General features: G+C 47.2%; 1 protein-coding gene across 2 annotated transcripts in view; it reads left to right on the plus strand.

Moving 5' to 3' along the window:
* LOC144604413 (N-terminal EF-hand calcium-binding protein 1-like) overlaps nt 1–21,402 on the plus strand; it is a 59,064-nt gene that overhangs the window by 20,005 nt on the left and 17,657 nt on the right. For both annotated transcript variants that reach the window (XR_013548719.1, XM_078418802.1), the window contains exons 2-6: nt 6,514–6,538; nt 8,349–8,457; nt 10,114–10,139; nt 11,950–12,047; nt 18,565–18,701. Coding sequence is in view for 1 of the 2 variants with exons in the window: in XM_078418802.1 (XP_078274928.1) it covers nt 6,514–6,538; nt 8,349–8,457; nt 10,114–10,139; nt 11,950–12,047; nt 18,565–18,701 (395 nt within the window). In the remaining variant the exon portion in view is untranslated. The remainder of the gene's footprint in view (nt 1–6,513; nt 6,539–8,348; nt 8,458–10,113; nt 10,140–11,949; nt 12,048–18,564; nt 18,702–21,402) is intronic.

A 21,402-nucleotide genomic window follows, 5' to 3' on the forward strand; every position in this document is an offset into this window, starting at 1 on the left:
CCCTTCCATCGGCTCCATCTACACTTCACGCTGCCTTGGCAAGGCCACCAGCATAATCAAGTCTCACCTTCTTCTCCCCTCTCCCATCAGGCAAGTGGTGGAGAAGTGGTTCTCCGGTTTCCTCCCACATCCGGTTTCCTCCCAAGATGTGTGCTGGTTTGTAGGTTAATTGGCTTCTGTAAATTGTCCGTAGTGTGTAGGATCGAATTAGAGTACCTGTGACTATTAGTCAGCACAAACTCAGTGGGCCGAAGGGCCTGTTTCCCTGCTATATCTCTACATTAAGCATGGAAACAGGCCCTTCGGCCCACTGAGTCCACACTGACCATCGATCACCCATTCACCCCAGTTCTATGTCACCCCATTATCTCATCCACTTCCTTCACGCTAGGGGCAATTTACAGAGGGCCCATTAACCTACAGATCTGCACGTCTTTGGGAAGTGGGAGGAAACTGAAGCACCCGGAGGAAACCCACGCGGTCACAGGGAGAACGTGCAAACTCCACACCGACAGCACCCGAGGTCAGGATCGAAGCAGGGATTCCTGTCCTGCTGCTGTGAGGCAGCGGCTCTACTAGTTGCTCCACTGTATTAAGCATGGGTATCAGTCCTGTCCTAATGACAAGGATTACAACTTGTACCCGCTCTTCCAAAATCCACTGGAGTCAAAGGGATTGCATTTCAGAAGCAGAGTACGATACACAGCCGTGAGTTTGTTGTGCAAGTGGCACAGACAACCAAAGACCAATTTCTCCACGTTAGCCTGGGTAATGTGCTCATCTCCTGCTGTTCAGCTTGAAAGGTTTCTGACTCAAAGGCAAGCTGACAGATTCTATCAAGCTCCTCATTCGTACAATTTCAGAAAATAAATTTTGCACGCGTCAAGTATATTTGAAAAGCAGCAGGTTTTCGGTGTCTGTTGTCGGTCATTATTGGAGTAAGGAGAACAATGTTTGGTGGGAGGTTCAGAAATGGAGCGTTAATTGGAGGTGGTCTTGGAGGGGAGGATGCTCCTCAACCTGCAGAGCATCCTGGGCAATACAGCTCGCCCCTTCCATGACACACTGGTCAACCTGAGGAGCACCTTCAGCAACAGACTGGTTCCACCAAGATGCAGCACAGAACGCCACAGGAGATCCTTTTTCCCTGTGGCTATCAAACTGTACAACTCCCCCTTCTGTTGTGGGGTAGACTGACTCCCCATCCCCCACCCTCTCCCCAATCTTTGCACATCCCCAATCCTGGACTTACCACACGTCATTTTAATTTCACGTCTCATTTATGTCCTGTTTTATGACTGTTGGCAGACCGATTTCCCTCCTGGGATAAATAAAGTTCTATCGTATTGCATCGTATCGTTACGGTTCAACATTGATTGAGGGGCGTTAGATGAGGAAGATCTTATTTCATAGCACACAAGAGAAAAGCCTGCTGCCTTAAAAAGAGGGTCTGTCAGTAACAGGACTGATTCTACCTCACCTGCGTTCAAATCAACTGGATAAGAACATTCAAAACCCATTTCTGTCTCTTCTTTTATGAGCTGCATTTGTCAACCATGTTTAGTGCAGAGATAAGGGAGAAATGGGTACATATGCAGCTCTTTCTGAGCCACCACCTCTAGTACTTTCACATAGGACATCACTTTCTGCAGAGGTCACAGGTTGACTCAGGTTTAACTGAAGCCGTTGAATGCAGAGTACTGGAGTAACTCAGCGGGTCAGGCAGCATCCCTGGTGGGCATGGAGAGGCGTCAGTTTCAGGTCAGGACCCTTCCCCAGTCTGAAGAAGGGTCCTGATCTGTAACGTCGCCTATCCTGTAACTGTAACCTCACCTGCCCGTGTCTGGTCTGAATGAAGTAGGGTCCCGACCCAATATGTTGCATCAAAATATCCAGTTTGAGGAAGGGTCTCGACCCAAAACATTTTATGTAAAATGTCCGGCCTGAAGAAGGGACCTGACTGACCTACAGCGTGACTTTTTCCATGCCGAGCCTGAAGAAGGACCCAGCTCAAAACGTTGCCTGTCCGTGTTCATTCTTCAGAAAGATCCCGATCCAAACGTTCACCTATTTATGTCTACTCTGAAAAGAAAGGTCCCGTCCCGAAGCGTCGTCTATCCACACCCTCCACAGATGCTGCCTGACCCGCTGAGTTACTCCAGCACTTTGTGTTCCACGCAAGATTCCAGCGTCTGCAGTTCCTCTTGTCTCCGCTTAAATTGGAGCTGGCAGGCTTGTCAAAGTTAATGAACATTTTAGCATTGCCTGAACTTGTGAAGCAGATATCTTCATCGTTTCTTGTAAGTGCAAGCTCAGGGGATGTTGATGGGCTCAAAGCCTTCACCAAACCCCCAGTGTCCTCCACAAGCACCCACTGGCAAAGAATATAATTAATAGTTTGTTATGTATCGTCTTCACAGCATGTCTGGAAGTGTCCAATTTCAAGTAGAATTGGATCCAGTTAAGCTTAGTTTAGTTTGGAGACACAGCATGGAAACAGGCCCACCGCCCGTTCACACTAGTTATCCCACTGCACACTAGGGGCAATTTACAGAGAGGGCCAATTAACCTACAAACCCGCGAGTCTGTGGGATGTGGGAGGAAACTGGAGCACCCAGAGGAAACGCACATGGTCACAGGGAGAACGTACAAACTCCATACAGACAGCACCCATAATCAGGATCGACCCCGGGTCTCTGATGCCGTAAGGCAGCAACTCTACCACGTGCTGCCCTCTTCTTTGAGATTTCATGCTCAATTCTGACCCAGATTACTGAAGATGCTTTTATTGAATCTGCTTGTCGGAAGATGGGTTTATACTTGGGTGATAACCAACGCAGGCTATTTAACGCAATTTGTATGCTGGAGGCTACATCAATAATTCATATGAAGAAGAAAATTGGGATTTGTTATTTGCAAAGCAGAGAGTTGATCTTGTCTCTGGACAGTTATTTTTGCATTTGCATCTGCAACCACTGTGTCTTGTAGTTTAGTTGAGAGATACAGCACAGAGACAGGCCCTTTGGCCCACCGAGCCCGCACCGACCAGCAATCCCCACACACTAACACTATCCTACACACACTGGGGAGAATTTACAATTGTACCAGTCCAATTAACCTACAATCCTGTACATCTTTGGAGTTTGGGAGGAAAGCAGAGCACCTGGGGAAAACCCACGCAGGTCACGGGGAGTTTGTAGAACTCATAGTGTGGAAACCTGCCCACACCGGCAAACATTTCCCAGCTACACTAGTCCCATCTGCCTGCATATCCCTCCTAACCTGTCCTATCCATGTACCTGTCTAACTGTTTCTTAAACGTTGGGATAGCCCCAGCCTCAACTACCTCATCTGGCAGCTTGTTCCATGCACCCACTACCCTTTGTGTGAAAAGGTTACCCCTCAGATTCCTATTAAATCTTTCCCCCTTCACCTTGAACCTATGTCCGCTGGTCCTTGATTCCCCTACTCTGGGCAAGAGACTCTGTGCATCTACCCGATCTATTCCTCTCATGATTTTGTACACCTCTATAAGATCACCACTCATCCTCCTGCGCGCCAAGGAATAGAGATCCAGCCTACTCAGCCTCTCCCTGTAGCTCACACCCTCTAGTCCTGGCAACATCCTCGTAAATCTTCTCTGAACCCTTTCAAGCTTGACAATATCCCTCTCTCCCCCTCCCCCCTCCCCCCACCCTCCTCTCCCCCCTCCCCCTTTCTCCACCTCCCCTACCCCCCTTCCCCTACCCCTTTCCCCTTCCCCTCCCCCTTCCCCTCCCTCCACTCCACCCCCCTCAATCCCCCTTATTCTCCCTCCTCCACCCCCTCCCTCCACCCCCTCCCTCCCCCCTCCCTCCCTAGGAGATAGATTTAAACTTTAAAATGTGAATAACTTTAAAAATATAACACCGATTTCAATGAAACTTCTTCCATTAGCACCAAAGCGACTGAGTGAGCAAGGTGGGCCTAAAATTGTCGCGCTATCGTGTACCGTTTTGGCCGTTGTTCAGGAACAAACAAACAAACAAATGAGAGTTTTAGTATATAGATAAGATCTGCTCAACATCTTTCCTTTCTCAGTTTCTCCAGGGTTTTTTCAGTCGGAGTGAATTTTTTTTCAATTATTTAACCCTCCCCTGGCTTGCTGCTCAATCACTCTTTTGCCATGACGACATTTGCCTATTAAGATTTATGGTTCAATTATTTATTTATTGAGCAATGTAATTTTACTACTGAATGCCTTCAAAGGGAATTTTTTTTTTTGATTGATTAATTGAAATTGATATTGCATCTTAGGACCCCTTTGCAAGATAAATCGCTCATACTTTGTGTCCGTTTGGGGTTGGGTAAAGGTATCTCCATGATGCTGGCTGGGTCCAGCCTCAGTTTATTCAGCAGTTCTTGGGTTTGAGCCAAGCTGACTCTTACTGAAAGCTTTTCTCTTGCAAATGCATTGGTTCCTTGAGGAACGTTCTGATGCTGGAGCCAACTGTCCTATAAATATGATGTCCCCCTCTATATATCATGAAAATCGGTAGCAAAGGACCACTCGGCCCGCTTGTGCCTGTTCTGTCACTCACTAAGTTCATGTCCGACCCTCTGCTTCATTCACTTCCCCAGTCGATCCCCAAATCCTTTGGTTCTTTACTGAGTCAGAATCTATTGGTGTGAATATACTCAAAGACTGCCCAACCTGAGATTGGGAATCCCAAAGAATTCCAGAGGTAGAGGGGGATGGGTGCTAAGGAGGGAGGGAGGGAGAGGGAGAGAGAGAGAGAGAGAGAGAGAGAGAGAGAGAGAGAGAGAGAGAGAGAGAGAGAGAGAGAGAGAGAGAGAGAGAGAGAGAGAGAGAGAGAGAGAGAGAGAGAGAGAGAGAGAGAGAGAGAGAGAGAGAGAGAGAGAGAGAGAGAGAGAGAGAGAGAGAGAGAGAGAGAGAGAGAGAGAGAGAGAGAGAGATCTCACACACACACACAGGACAGAGGGAGACTGAGAATATCATCAGGGAAATAGAGGAGGGGAAGTTAGAGAGAGAGAAAGAATCTGAGATAGAGAAAGAGACAGAGAGAGAAAAATAGCAGAAAGAGAATGGATGACAAAGAGAATCAGAGAGAGTAGGGCAGAGAGAGAGAAGTCAGTGAGAAAGGGAGAAAGTGACAGAGGATGAACATGACTGTGCCATCCTTGGTCTTGAGTCATTCCGTGGTGAAACAAACTTGCATCTCTAGGCTTTCTACACTTAGGATGAGACAGTGGCGCAGTTGGTGGAGCTACTGCCCACAGTGTGGGAGACCTGGGCTCTATCCTGGCCTCAAGTACTGTCTGTGTGGAGTTTGGGCGTTCTCCTTGTGACCCTCGTGGGTTTTCTCCAGGTGCTCCGGTTTCCTCCCACATCCCAAAGACGTGCAGGTTTGTAAGATAATTGGCTTCGTTAAATTGCCCCAGGTGGTGTGGGATGCGAAACCGGGATAACATAGAACCAGTGTACGAGTCGAAGGTATTTATTCACAAAATGCTGGAGTAACTCAGCAGGTCCAGGCAGCATCTCAGGGGAGAAGGAATGGGCGACGTTTCAGGTCCAGACCCTTCTTCAGACGATCATTGGTCGTGGTGGACTATGGATTTGTAGGTTAATTGGCTTCTGCAAATTGCCCCTAGTGTGTTGGGAGTGGATGAGAGAGTAGGTCTGACATAGAACTGGTATGAACGGGTGATCAATGTGGACTCGGTGGGCCAAAGCTGTGTCCATGCTGTATCTTTGAACTAAACTAAACTTTCAAAGTCTGCTTCCATCAGCTCTCCACCGGGAACAGTCCCCACTTCTGCAGTCAAGTCTTACGACTGACATCTCTCATCCTTGGACCTAGGGTTTTCCAACTTCACGCTGTCCAGAATGATCTCGCGCTACTGCATAACGTCAGGTGTTTAATACAGGTTTAATGTCAGTACCTTGATTTTATTACAATGTTATGACCATTGTCACGTTCCAGAGATGTATGTTGTGTGATATTGAGGATGAGGGATGATCTTTTAGAGGTGTACAGATCATGAGAGGAATAGATCGGGTAAATGCATAGAGTCTCTTGCCCAGAGTTGGGGAATCAAGAACCAGAGACATAGGTACATAGGTTTAATGTGGGGGGAAGATTTAATAGGAGCCTGAGGGGCAACCTTTTTACATAAAGGATGGTTGGTGTATGGAACGAGCTGCCGGAAGAGGTATTTGAACAGGAGTTATCACAACGTTTAAGAAACAGGTACATGGTTATGATAGTTTCAAAGAGAATGTGAAAACAAAGAACTGTGGATGCTCGTTTATGCCAAAGATAGACACAAAGTGTTGGGTCCTGATCCGAAACGTCACCCATCCTTTTTCTCCAGAGATGCTGCCTGACCCGCTGAGTTACTCCAGACTAGTGTGAATGGGGCGTGTTGGTCGGCATGGGCAAGTTGGGCTGAAGGGCCTGTATCCAGGCTGTATGACTATATTAATGTTTGCAATCTCACTCTTTGCAGATCTTTCGAAGGGCTGACAAGAATGGTGAGTTAACAAAATGTTATATTTTAGTAGATTTTGTCCACATCCTATAAACCTTTTACAGGGGAAATTGACAGTCACATCATGGGCACTGTATACTAAACTCAGCACACTAACACTATACCCACTCATCAGCTTTATAATATTTGAAACTCATCAGTAATTGTATACCTCACGTACTGACTAACTAGAAACCATAACACACACACTAACTGTATACCATACACACTCACTACTATACCAACACACACAAACACATACACACACACACACATTTTATACCATACTACACACTAACTATACCACACACACACACTCTATACCATACCATACTACACACACTAATGATATATACCACAGGGTATTAACTGTACACACATTCTGCACCCTAACACGATACAGCAGTTCATACTAACAGCATATCACACTTGGTATATTATGTGCATACCACACACGGCACACTAACTATACAGGCACTCACTGACCTGGGTAAGCGTTACATTCCGCGAAGGTACGTAAGTCGTAATCACCATCCCCATCCCCTGCCCAAAGTAACTCACTGAGTCTGAAGAGGAGTCTTGACCAGAAACGCCACCCATCCATGTTCTCCAGAGTTGCTGCCTGACCCGCTGTGTTACTCCAGCACTGTGTCTGTTCATCACTGAGAGTATTAACTGTCTCGGTTGCGTCCGGCTGCAGTCTGGGCACTTTCTGTAGTGCACGGCCTCCTGGGTAAGCACCTCCGCCATCGCCGGCTTGTTTCCGATGTGAACTCGAGTGATTATACAGTGTTGTAGAAATTACAAACGGCCTTGATTGCCCTGGGGACTGAGTACAGATTTGTTGACATACGTCTACAGAAATGAAGCGTTAACCATGTTTCCAAAACCCTTCCCCTCGTCCACCCTGGCCAGGAATTGCGTGATTATATTGGAACATGGAACAGGTACAGCACAGGACCAGGCCTACAATGTCTGTCCCATTATAGGAAGGATGTGGAGGCTTAGGAACAGGTGCAGAGGAGGCTTATCGCAATGATGCCTGGATTGAGGGGTATCAGCTGCAGGGAGAGGCTGGACCTGCTTGGATTGCTTTCTCTGGAATGTCAGAGTTTGAGGGGAGACCTGATAGAAGCATATTAAATTTCTGAGAGGCACAGATAAAGTAGATAGTCAGAACCTCTTTCCCAGAATGGAAATATCACATATTGGAGGACATAACTTGAAGTCTAGTTTAGTTTATTGTTGTTGGTACCTGTATCAAGGTACAGTGACAAGCTTTTATTTGCGTGCTATCCAGTCAGAGAAAAGACATGAATACAATCAAGCCGTCCACAGTGTACAGATAAAGCATATAACATTCAGTGCAAGATATGACATTGAAGTCTGATAAAGTCAAATTTAAAGATAGTTTCAAAGGTCTCCAAGGAAGTCCTTAAGGTGAGAGGGGTAAAGTTTAAAGGAGACGTGTGGGGTAATTTTTTTTACACAGAGGGTGGTGAGGGCCTGGAATGCACTGCCAGGGAGGGTGGTGGAGGCAGAAACGTTAGTGACGTTTAAGGTACTTTTGGATAGGCACATGGATATGCAGGGAATGGAGGGATATGGTTATCTGCAGGCAGATAAGCGATGGTCTTCAGCACAGACGTTGTGGGCCGAAGGGCCTTTTACTGTGCTGTACCTTTCTATATTGCGTGTTCTAACACGGTGCTCAGCTGAACTAACCTCTGCCCGCACATGACGGGGTTAAAATCTACCTGATCTTCCGCAACCTGGCGGATAACTTTACAGCCTGCCTTGCCTGCCTCTTACAGACGATGGGAAACTCTCCTTCGATGAGTTTAAGGCATACTTTGCCGATGGGATACTGAGCACTGAAGAATTACGGGAGCTGTTTCGCAAGATTGATAAGCACCACACTGAGTAAGTACCACTCTTGGCATCATGGCATCCCAGGGATGAATGGGTTAACATACGATTGGCGTTTGACTGCACTGGGCCTGTACTCGCGGGAGTTTAGAAGAGTGAGGGGGGACCGCATTGAAATGCACAGAATAGTGAAAGGCTTAGATAGAATGGATGTGGAGAGGATGTTTGCACTAGTGGGAGAGTCTAAGACTAGAGGTCATAGCCTCAGAATTAAAGGACGTTCTTTTCGGAAGGAAATGAAGAGGAATTTCTTTAGTCAGAGGGTGGTGAATCTGTGGAATTCTTCGCCACAGAAGGCTGTGGAGGCCAAGTCAGTGGATATATTTAAGGCAGAGATAGATAGATTCTTGATTAGTACGGGTGTTAGAGGTTATGGGGAGAAGGCAGGAGAATGGTGTTTGGAGGGAGAGATAGATCAGCCGTGAGTGAATGGCGGAGTAGACTTGATGGGCCGAAAGGCCTAATTCTGCTCCTATCACTTATGACCTTATGATCTTCCTGCAGAACCTGGTGAGGTTCTGGCCTGGGCCATCTGTAGGGAGGGCGGGGGAAGGCAGCAACTTTACCGCTGCACCACAATGCCACGCTCTTGGTGTATCTTTGACTTTCAGTGGGCTGCACGGTGGCGCAGCGGTAGAGTTGTTGCCTTACAGTGCTTACAGCGCCAGAGACTCAGGTTCGACCCTGACTACGGGTGCTTGTCTCTACAGAGTGTACGTTCTCCTCGTGACCTGGGTAGGTTTTCTCTGAGAACTTCTGTTTCCTCCCACTCTCCACAGACAGAGAGGTTTATAGGTTAATTGGCTTGGTATAAATGTAAATATTGTCCCTAGTATAGTATAGTGTTAATGTGCGGAGATCATTGGTCAGTGCGGACTCGGTGAGACGAAGGGCCTGTTTGCATGCTGTACTTCTAAACTAAAAAAAACAGAACTCACATTCATATCCCAAACTGAGTTTACTGATTTGAAATTATTCACAAGCTCCTAAGTTATAGGAGCAGAATTTAGGCCATTCAACCCATCAAGTCTTCTCCGCCATTCATTCATTGCTGGTCTATTGTTCCCTCTCAACCCCATTTTCCTGCCTTCTCGCCATAACACCTGACATCCTTACTAATCAAGACTCTATCAATCTCTACCTTACAAATACCCAATGACGTGGCCTCTACTGCCATCTGTGGCAATGACTTCCACAGATTCACCATCCTCTGACTAAAGAAATTCTTCCTCATCTCCTTCTTAAAGATATGTTCTTTTATTCTGAGGATATGGCCTCTGGTCCTAGACTCTCCCACTAGTGGAAACATCTTCTTCACATTGTTACATTGCTGCATATGATTCTTACATGTCAGAGGTGATGGGGAGAAGGCAGGAGAAAGGGGTTGAGAGGGAAAGATAGATCAGACAAGATTGAATGGCGGAGTAGACTTGAAGGGCCGAATGGCCTAATTCTGCTCCTATGACTTATGAACTTATTTAGAACATAGAACATAAAAAGTACAGCACAGGAACAGGCCCTTCGGCCCATAAACACCGTGCTGGACATAATACCAAGGCCTGGACGTGATCCATATCCATGTTGCGATTGACGTTTTGAATAATTGTTGCTTGTGTCCTTCTAATTTAATTTTTTTAATCCTCACAACAGCAACTTGGATACAGAAGAATTGTGTGGTAAGTCACAAGTATTTTGTTCCCTTTCATTTCTGCCACTTGTTGTTGTTTGATTTCACTCCGCCGCGCTGTGTGTTTTGGGACCAGCGAACGCCTATATTCAGGCTCGTTAACAACCTCCCCATCCTCAACGCCGTTTGCTGGGAAGAGACACTTCTTCCACGCACTCAGGCAACCTGTCAAAGCAGATCCTTCAACGTTAAAGACAGACGTCACTGGCGGGCGCTTTTCCCGGACATGTCGAGCGAGGATGTGCATCATTAGTTAGTGACCCATTTCATGGTGTGGAGGGCAAGCAGCGGGCAGAGAATGCGAATCACTCACCCTCTGCTCCAGTCTCCTTGTCGCCCACCTGCGGAGGTCCCAGAACCAGCCAGGAAGAGTCCGTTCGGCCCATCGTTCCTATGCTGGCCGACAGTAGATTGATTCCACCTCCCCGCTCTCGATCGGTAACCCCGCAGGTTGTGGCTCATCCAGTTCTACCACAGGTGCAGTGTGCTTGTGGGAAGGGTTCTCTCTCCATCGACCCCTTTAGGACAACCCTCTGTGGGTGGAGAAGGAAAGATAGGTCAGCCATGATGGAATGGCGGAGTAGATTCGATGGGCCAAATGGGCTAACTCTGCACTTATGACTTATGAACTTATGGTAGCACAGTGGCGCAGCTGGTAGAGCCGCTGCCTCACAGCACCAGAGACCCGAGTTCGATCTCTACCCTGGGTGCTGCCTGTGTGGCGTTTGCATGTTCTTCCTGCGACCACAAGGGTTTCCTCTATGTGCTCCGATTTCCACCCACATCACAAAAATGTGCAGATTTGTAGGTTGATTGGCCTCTGTAAATTGCCCCTTGTGCGTAAGGTGGATGAGAAAGTGGGATAACATATAAATAGTGTGAACGGGTGATCGTTGGTAGGCGTTGGCTCGGTGGGCCGAAGGGCCTGTTTCAATGCTGTATCTTTAAACTAAACTAAACTAAACTAAATTAAATTAAACCAAAGAACTTCACACTCCTAACACTCATTGAACAAAATTATTTTTTCACAATAGTTCAATAGTCCTCTAGTGCTCTATTGTCAAACATGCAAATCACAGCGAAATTATTTTTCGAGTTGCCAGATTTGGCGTCATTACCAAAGTCCGCTCTCGGTCTTATGGAGCGGTGCCCGATCCAGGCGAGCCCCAGGATTGATCAGCGTACCGACCTTCCTCTTCACCTTTCTCTGTCATCTTTCCAGCAGTTATTTAAACCTGTTTCTCATAGTCAATACCTGCCTTTCAAAGGAAAACCGGCCCTTTCTGTTTGTCCTAGTGGGGCCTCTCACGATTTTATGCATCTCAATTAACTCTCCCCTCACTCCTTTCTTGCAAAGTAACCACGCTCGGCAAATAATGTCCCTCCTCCATAACAACATTTTTCTCAGACTTTAGACTTTAGACTTTAGAGATACAGCGTGGGGAAGGGCCCTTCGGCCCACTGAGTCCGTGCCTACCAGCGATTACCCTGTACGCTAACACCATCCTGCACACTAGGGACAATTTACAATTTTACAGAAGCCAATTAACCTACAAACCTGTACGGAGAACCCGGTGAAAACCCACGTGGTCACAGAGAGAAAGTGCAAACTCCATACAGACAGCACCCGTTGTCAGGATTGAACCCGGGTCTCTGGCGCTGTGAGGCAGCAGCTCTACCGCTGCGCCACTGTGCCGCCTCTGGACATCTTGCATCCACACTCTGATATAATGAGATTAAACATTATACTAGTTGCTTTGTGCAAGAGGGAATTGAAAACTGGACTTTTGTTTTCTCAGAGTATTTTTCGGAGCACATGGGAGAGTTTGAAAGTGTCCTGTCTGCTTTGGACCAACTTAACATCTCCATTCTCAAGGCCATGGACAAAACCAAGAAGGTACGTTGTAATCTGGCTAGGATGCAAGCAATCAAATCCCAAAGAGGCTGCTATCCCTTAATAACATTACAACTCCTCTTCCATGTTCCAAATACCTGCTTTGTGATCGCATGCTACCTCTCCTCGATCTTTAGACTTTAGAGATACAGCTCGGAAACAGGCCCTTCAGCCCACCGAGTCCACACCGACCAGCGATCCCCAGACACTGACACTCTCCTACACATACTAGGGATAATTGATTCACACACCAAACCAATCAACCTACAAACCTGTACGTCTTTGGAGTGTGGGAGGAAATCGAAGATCTCGGAGAAAACCCACGCGGTCACGGGGAGAACGTACAAACTCCGTACAGACAGCACCCGTAGTCAGGATCTCTGGCGCTGTGAGGCAGCAACTCTACCGCTGTGCTGCTGCGTGTTTGATTGAATACGAGGCCACTGCAGTCCAACTGTGGCTTTTCATCACCAGATCACTGAAGCACAATGTGCTCATTAGGGTTCTTGCTGTTGTTGCGAATCTCGCATTAGCAGCAGATATTCAGTTGCAAAAAATAGCAAGCTGATGGAAATGTTCCTCAACCATTACCCTCCCTGCTTCTCACCACAGGGCTGGAAGTAGAGACCCCTGCTTTGGAATTTAATTGCACACTGCATGTTTTTAATGACTAACAGCAGAAAATCGATCACAGAATGCTTCTGAAGATTGGACATGCAGGGTGACATTTGTTCGCTGGTCCCTGGGGGGGCGATGAAGTCATTGAGAGAGCATCGCCCTCACAGTCCGCAATCAAGACTGATTTGTATTTATTAGGCAGATACGGTAATGGCATTTTAAGAGGCTTTTAGATAGGCAGACGGACGTGCGGGCAATCAAAGAATATAGATCATGTTCCGGTAGATTATAACACTTTAGACTTTAGAGTAACAGCGTGGAAACAGGCCCTTCGGCCCACCGGGTCTGCACCAAAGATACTAGAGGAGCAAGATAGACCACTCGACTCTAAAAACAATAGTATGTCACGGCGCCATTTTAGTAGGCAGAAACATGCAGAAACATTTAAAAAGAAAAATACAAAAATCTGTGAATTGATAAATGAGATATATTCTGCATTTTTATGGTATCATCACACATACTGTTTCCCCAACACCGTGAGGGGCATAGCGATCGGCGGGTTTTGCCTACTAAAATGGTGGACGTTTCGCTCCTTTGCGTGCTACACTTCAGTGTAGGCGATTTCGACGGAGTGGTTCATCTTGCTCCTCTAGTATCTTTGGTCTGCACCGACCAGCGATCAACCCACACACTGGCACTATCCTACACACAAGGGACAATTTACAATTTACAGAAGCCAATTAATCAACAAACCTGCACATCTTTGGAGTGTGGGAGGAAACCGGAGCACTCGGTGGAAACCCACGTGGTCACAGGTTACAGACAGCACCTATAGTCAGGATCAAACCTGGGTCTCTGGCGCTGTAAGGCTGCAGCTTTACCGCTACGCCACTGTGCTGCCCCATTCTTCTAAACTCTAGACTGTGGGGCCTGTCTATTTAATTTTTGAGAATTTTTCTGGTGAATCTTTGCTGCACTCTTTCTGTTGCAAATGCGTTCCTCACGTTAGAAGTCCAGGTGCTTCCTTGCAGAGCCTCCAGTAATGGGTGATGTGTTACCCAGTTGCTCAAGGCTGAAGCAGGGGCTTCATATTGCAAATTCATTTGGGCATCAACTTAAAACCACCATCTACACTTCACGCTGCCTCGGCAAGGCCACCAGCATCTTCAAGGACCAGTCTCACCACGGTCACTCCCTCTTCTCCCTTCTCCCATCAGACAAGAGATACAGAAGTGTGAAAACATACCTCCAGATTCAGGGACAATATCGTCCCAGCTGTTATCAGGCAACTGAACCATTGCAAGAGGATTTGAGTATAGGGAGGTTCTGCTGCAGTTGTACAGGGCCTTGGTGAGACCGCACCTGGAGTATTGTGTACAGTTTTGGTCTCCTAATCTGAGGAAAGACATTCTAGCCTTAGAGGGAGTACAGAGAAGGTTCACCAGATTGATCCCTGGGATGGCAGGACTTTCATATGAAGAAAGACTGGATAGACTGGGCTTGTACTCGCTGGAATTTAGAAGACTGAGGGGGGATCTTATTGAAACATATAAAATTCTTAAGGGGTTGGAGAGGCTAGGTGCGGGAAGATTGTTCCCGATGTTGGGGAAGTTCAGAACCAGGGGTCACAGCTTAAGGATAAGGGGGAAGTCTTTTAGGACCGAGATGAGAAAACATTTCTTCACACAGAGAGTGGTGAGTCTGTGGAATTCTCGGCCACAGAAGGTAGTTGAGGCCAGTTCATTGGCTATATTTAAGAGGGAGTTAGATGTGGCCCTTATGGCTAAAGGGATCAGGGGGTATGGAGAGAAGGCAGGTACAGGTTATTGAGCTGGATGATCAGCCATGATTATATTGAATGGCGGATGGCCTACTCCTGCACCTATTTTCTATGTTTTTATGTTTCTATTCTATCAACAATAAGAGAGTGGTCCTGTGCTACAATCTACCTCATTGGAGACGCCTGGACTATCTTTAATCAGACTTTACTGGACTTTATCTTGCACTAAAAGCACTAAACGTTATTCCCTTCATCCTTTATCTGTATCTTGACCTGAACCTAAATGTTTCATCAAGATCTTCCCAACATACATGTAATAAAAAGGAACTACAGATGCTGGTTTATACCAAGGATAGCTGTACACTGCTGGAGTAACTCAGCAGGTCAGGCAGTAACTCTGGAGAACTGATCTGCTGAATTTCTCCAGCACTTTGTGTCTATCCATGTCAACATTCAGTTGGGTTCCACAAAGCTTTGCTCAGAAACCCAGATTGTATCTAAAGTTTTCCTTCGACAATTTGCCTTTCTTTTCCATTATCACAGAACACAGAACAGTTCAACCAGGGAACAGGCCCTTCGGCCCACAATAACCATGCCGAGCATGATAAAAGGGTTCAACCAATTTTTTCTGCCTGCACGTGATCCATATCCCTCCATCTCATGGGAGCGTGCTTGGATGGGACAGGTTTGGAGGGATAGGGCCCAAATGCCGGCAGGTGGGACGTGTCGGCCATTGTGGGCAAGTTGAGGCGAGGGACCTATTTTCACACTGTGTCATTCTCTGACTCTATGACCTCCCACATATCTATGTGCCTATCCAAAAACCTATTTTTAGAGAATAGTGGCATTACGCCACTGTCGTATCTGCTTCCATCACCTCCAGCAGCCATAGCAGTCATCCACCATCTCTGTGTGAAATACTTGCCCTGCACATCACCATTATAATCTGCCCTCTCACACCTTAAAGCCACGTCACCTAGTCTTTGACATTTGCACTCTGGTGAAAAGACTCTGACCATCTATCCCGTCAATCCTGCCTACGCCTCTCATAGTTTTACATTCTGTACTTCTATCAGGTTTCCCCTGAACCTCTGACGCTCCAGAGAAACTAATCTGCTTTCCTTTAAATACATCTCTGCCTTTTACTCAACTATTCCCAATGGTAGTGAGTTCCACTTTTCATCCACTCTCGAAGTAAAGATGCTTCTTCTAAATATCCCATTGGATTTATTTAGCAGCTGGTTTTCAGCCCTGTTCTCACACGCAAGCTAAAACATCTTCTTCATGCCTGCTCCATCAATCCCTGTTCTGATCTTGAACGTCAAACTCCTCTTTTCAAGAGGACCCTGTCCTAGTCTGCTCAAGCAGTCATTTATCAAGAACTAACCACTTCAAAATTAGACACAAAATGCTGGAGTAACTCAGCGGGCCAGGCAGCATCTCTGGAGAAAAGGAATAGTTGACGTTTCGGGTCGAGACCCTTCTTCAGACCGAGAGTCAGGGGAGAGGGAAACTAAAGGTATGAAAAGGTTCAAAACAAATCAGAGCCAGCACCGATAACCAAGGAAATGGTCCATTGTTGGCTGTGGAAGAGGTGATAGCAAAGGGATACGAACAGTGAGACTAGCAGGACCACTAGGGTGGGGGAGGGTCGGAGAGAGAGGGAATGCGAGGGCTACTTGAAATTAGAGAAATCATACCACTGGGTTGTAAGCTGCCCAAGCGAAATATGAGGAGCTGTTCCTCCAATTTGCACATGACCTCACTCGAAGTTAGACAGGTCATTCCAGGTCAGGTGGCAATGGATACTAAAGCCGATGTACGGTTTTGTGAGCAGTGTAGGGGCCCATATCTGAGGAAGGATGTGCTGGCACAGGAGAGGGTCCAGAAGAGGTTTACGAGAACGATCCCAGGAATGATTGGGTTAACATAGGATGAGTGTTTGACGGCACTGGGCCTATACTCGCTGGAGTTTAGAAAGATGAGGGGGGTCCTCATTGAAACTTACTGAATAGTGAAAGGCCTGGATAGAGTGGATGTGGAGAGGATGTTTCCACTAGTGGAAGAGTCCAGGACCAGAGGCCATAGCCTCAGAATAAAAGGCTGCACCTTTTGAAAGGAGATGAGGAGGAGTTTCTTTAGCCAGAGGGTGGTGAATCTGTGGAATTCTTTGCCACAGATGGCTGTGGAGGCCAAGGCAATCGATATTTTTAAGGCAGAGATTGACAGGTTCTTGATTAGTACGGGTGTCAGGGGTTATGGGGAGAAGGCGGGAGAATGGGGTTGAGAGGGACAAAAAAATGATAACGGAGGAAGAAGCTCAAGGGTCAAGGATATTGTAGTGTTTAATAGCCTGATGGGAAGAAGCTGCTACTGAACCTGGACGTCGCAGTTTTCAGGCACCTGAACCTTCTTCCCGATGGCAGGAGTGCAACGAGAGTGTGGCCAGGGTGGTGCGGATCCATGACGATGCCGGCTGCCCTTTTGAGGCAGTGACTCCTGTAGATGCCTTCGATGGTCGGGAGGCCAGTACCAGTGATGGACTGTTCCTGAGTCTGGTGGTCACGCTTCTGTATCTTCAGCTCAAAAGGTTCGGGGAGAAGATGGAATGACCAGGGTGGGACAAGTCTTTGATTATGTTGGCTGCTTTTCCAAGGCAGAGTGAAGTGCCGGTGGATTCAATGGTGGGGGAGTCTGGTCTGTGTGATGGACAGTTCTACATATGCAACTCTCTGCAATTTCTTGCGGTCATTTACTTTAGATCTCAGAGATACAGCGTGGAAACATTGGCCCACCGAGTCCTTGCCGACCGGCAATCACCCCATACACTAACCTACACACAACATGGGCCAATTTTACAACTTAACCTACAAACCTGTAATGTGATAGGAAACCAGAGCACCTGGAGAAAACCCATGCAGTCACAGGGAGAACATACAAACACCGTACAGGCAGCACCCGGATTCAGGATCGAACTCTACTGCTGCGCTACTGTGCCGCCCAGTGTAGTGAGTTTAGTTTACCGAGGTACAGTCTACCGAGGTACAGTGAAAAGCCTCTGGTTAAGTGCTATCCAGTCAGGGAAAAAGTCCTTACATGATTGCAAACAAAACCCACGCGGTCACAGGGAGAATGTTCAAACTCCGTACGGACAGCACCCTTAGTCGGGATCGAACCCGGGTCTGCGGCGCTGTAAGCTTGACTTTAGGATATCTTTAGCTTTAGGATTATTGTTGTCATGTGTAGCTTTGTTTTGCATGCTGTCCAATCTGATGCAGATATACCATACATAAATACAATAAGTCAAACTCAAGTACAATAGGTGGAGCAAAGGAGGAGATACTGAATGCAGAATACAGTTCTCAGCATTGTAGCATGTCACTTTCATAGACCAGTCATCGAAGGCTTTGCCCACTGATCACATTTCACAAAACTCTCAGCCTCACAACATCTCTCATCATTTAAAAAATCACTCCAATCTTTCCTCATTTGGTTAACCGAATGAACTCTGATGTACATCCACTCGAGTATGTATGCGAGAATGCTTAGCTTTAGGTTTATTATTGTCCACATGTACTGAGGTGCAGTGAAGGGCTTTGTTTTGCATGCTGTCCATGCAAATCAGATACACAGATACAATCAGTTCAAACTCAAGTGCAATAGATAGAGCAAAGGGGAAGATGCATAGTTCTCAACATTGTGGCGCATCCAGTGACAAAGTCCAATGTCTACAATGGGGTAGAGGTGAATCGGACAGTACCCTCGCTTCCAGAAGCCTGATAACAGAGGGGAAGAAGCTGTTCCTGAGTCCGGTGTTGCACACTTTCAGGTTTCTGTGTATTCAGTTTGATGGGTGCAGGGAGAAGGAATGATCGGAGTGGGACAAACCATGGATTATGCTGGCTGCTTTCCTGAGGCAGCAAGATGACCGAGTGCTGATGTATAGTGGTGAGGTTCACCATACCCTGGTACATGTGACAAATAAGGTACCATTGAACCATTGCAGTGTAGATGGAGTGAATGGTGGAGAGCCTGCTCTACGTGATGGACTGGGCTACATCCACAACTCTGCAATACCTTGCGCTCTTGTCCCTGACTGAACCTTCTTCATCCGTTTGCTAGGAATACCAGAGCTCGTCGATGCTGGAGCAGTTTGTCACTCGCTTCCTGCTGCGTGAGACCATGGAGCAGCTCCAGTCTCTCCAGGGCTCCCTGGAGTGTGCAATGGACACCATTGAGGAGCAGACCAGTCGAGAGAGGTGGGTCACCCATCTCCGCACACCGGCCGCTGAGGCCGTAACACAGTAACGCAGCTCGTGACTCACACTGAACCAGCAAGCCCGTACATCATCACCACTCACCCAGCAAACTTGTCTTAGCCTTTAGACATACAGCGTGGAAAAGAGGCCCTTCAGCCCACCGAGCCTGTGCTGACTGGCGATCACCCCGTACACTAGCAGTATCCTCCACACGAGGGACAATTTACAGTGGGCAATTAACCTTCAACCCCGCACGTCTTTGGAGTGTGGGAGAGGCCGACCAAGAAGCCCAGCCCTTAGGCTAGCCTCGTTTGCCTGCCCATTAGCCTAACAAACCCATCCAGAATTAGTGTAGGAAGGAACTGCAGATGCTGGCTTACACCAAAGATAGACACAAAATGCTGGAGTAACAATGGCTCAGGGAGTATCTCCAGAGAAAAGGAATAGGTGACTACTGACCATATTTTCCCATCTCCACCCCTTTCCGCAGAGACCGTTCCCTCCGCAACTCCCTGACCAACTCGTCCTTTCCCACCCAAACCACCCCCTCCCCAGGTACTTTCCCCTGCAACTGCAGGAGATGCAACACCAGTCCCTTTACCTCCCCCCTTGACTCTGTCCAAAGACCCCGACAGTCTTTTCAGGTGAGGCAGAGGTTCACTTGCACCTTCTCCAACCTCATCTACTGTATCCGCTGTTCCAGGTGTGGACTCCTGTACATCGGCGAGACCGAGCGCAGGCTCGCCGATCGTTTTGCTGAACACCTCCGCTCAGTCCGCCTAAACCTACCTGACCTCCCGGTGGCTCAACACTTTAACTCCCCCTCCTATTCCCACACTGACCTTTCTGCCCTGGCCCTCCTCCATTGTCAGAGCAAATTGGAGGAACAGCACCTCATATTTCGCTTGGGCAGCTTACACCCCAGCGGTATGAACATTGACTTCTCGAACTTCAAGTAGCCCTTGCTTTCCCTCTCTCTCCATAAATAGTTTGTCATAGTCAGAATTCACACTAACCAAGCAAACCTACACATATAACAATCTAGCAGTCCTTATTCACAAAATGCTGGAGTAACTCAGCGGGTCAGGCAGCATCTCAGGAGAGAAGGAATGGGTGACGTTTCGGGTCCCGAAACGTCACCCATTCCTTCTCTCCTGAGATGCTGCCTGACCTACTGAGTTACTCCAGCATTTTGTGTCTCTCTTCTGTGTAAACTAGCATCTGCAATTCCTTCCTGCACACACCTGCAGTTTAATAGTATTCCCCCTAATGATCTTAAAACATGTCACACAGCTCAATGCCGCCACCAACAGGTACTTAGTGGTAGTGCTCCCCTTGTCGTCAGGCAGAGAAAATGATCTTGGCTTTGCTTGGAGACACAAGGAACTGCAGACACTGGTTTATTTAAAAAAAGACACAAAGTGATGGAGTAACTCAGAGGGTCAGGCAGCAGCTCTGGAGACCTGGGATAGATGATATTTTAGGTTGTTATTAGATGGATAACGGTCAGGAATTGGCAACTAACACAAGACTTTAGACTTTTGAGATACAGCACGGAAACAGGCCCTTCGGCCCACCGAGTCCACACCTGCCAGCGATCACCCCATACACTATCCTACACACTAGGGACAGTTTACAAATTTTTACAAGCCAATTAACCTACAAACCTGTACGTCTTTGGAATGTGGGAGGAAACTGGAGCACCTGGAGAAATTGGAGAAAAAGATAAGAGTTGGTCTTGGTATCACGATTGGTGCAAACATGGTGGGCCAAAGGGCCTGATCTTGTGCGGCATTGTTCTATGTTCTATAAAAGGGATGACAGTGAGAGATGATGCTAATGAGGAACAGAAAGCCTTTGTTATCTCCTGCTTCCCAAATGGCTTAGTTTAGTTTAGAGAAACAGCACGGAAACAAGCCCTTCAGGCCACTGAGTCTGCACTAACCAGCCATCCCCTACACAGGAGCAGAATCAGACCATCCGGCCCATTATGGACTCCACCCTGCCTGAGGTCATCTTTTGCCGGCCCTGATTTGTTCTGCACTTTTCTTGCTTCCTATTCCCCCTTCCCCCTCACCTCTATCTTTAAATATGAAGAAGGGCCCCTACCCAAAATGTCACCTATTCCTTTTCTCCAGAGATGCTACCTGACCTGCTGAGTTAAACCAGTCATTTGTGTCTATCTCCACCATTAAATCATAACTGATCTATCTTCCCTTTCGACCCTCTGTGGGTGCAGTGAATAAATGGGATTTGTGTAAGCTTCGTGCACACGGTCAGCATGGACTCAGTGGGCCAAAGGACCTGTTTCCATGCTGCATGACTCCAAGAATCCAGGGATTAGACGATCTAGCTTTTGGGTAATTAACTACATAGGGAATTAAGCAATATATTGTCATGCCGATCAACTGGTTTTTGACAACTTACATTCGGTTCCCAAACACATCTTATTTACACTGCACTGTCTCAGTTACCACACTGCTCTCAAACTTCTACTTGGAATCAACGGCTTTAATATAGATTTTGACCAATTGTGATGAAGATCCAATGTCAGTGTCTCACACGCACACGCACACGCACGCACACACACACGCGCACACACACACACACACACACGCACACGCGCGCACGCACACGCACGCACACACACACACATGCGCAAACACGCGCACACACGCAAATGCACACACACGCACGCATG

This window comes from Rhinoraja longicauda, chromosome 22, assembly GCF_053455715.1.
Source record: "Rhinoraja longicauda isolate Sanriku21f chromosome 22, sRhiLon1.1, whole genome shotgun sequence".
NCBI lineage: Eukaryota > Metazoa > Chordata > Chondrichthyes > Rajiformes > Arhynchobatidae > Rhinoraja > Rhinoraja longicauda.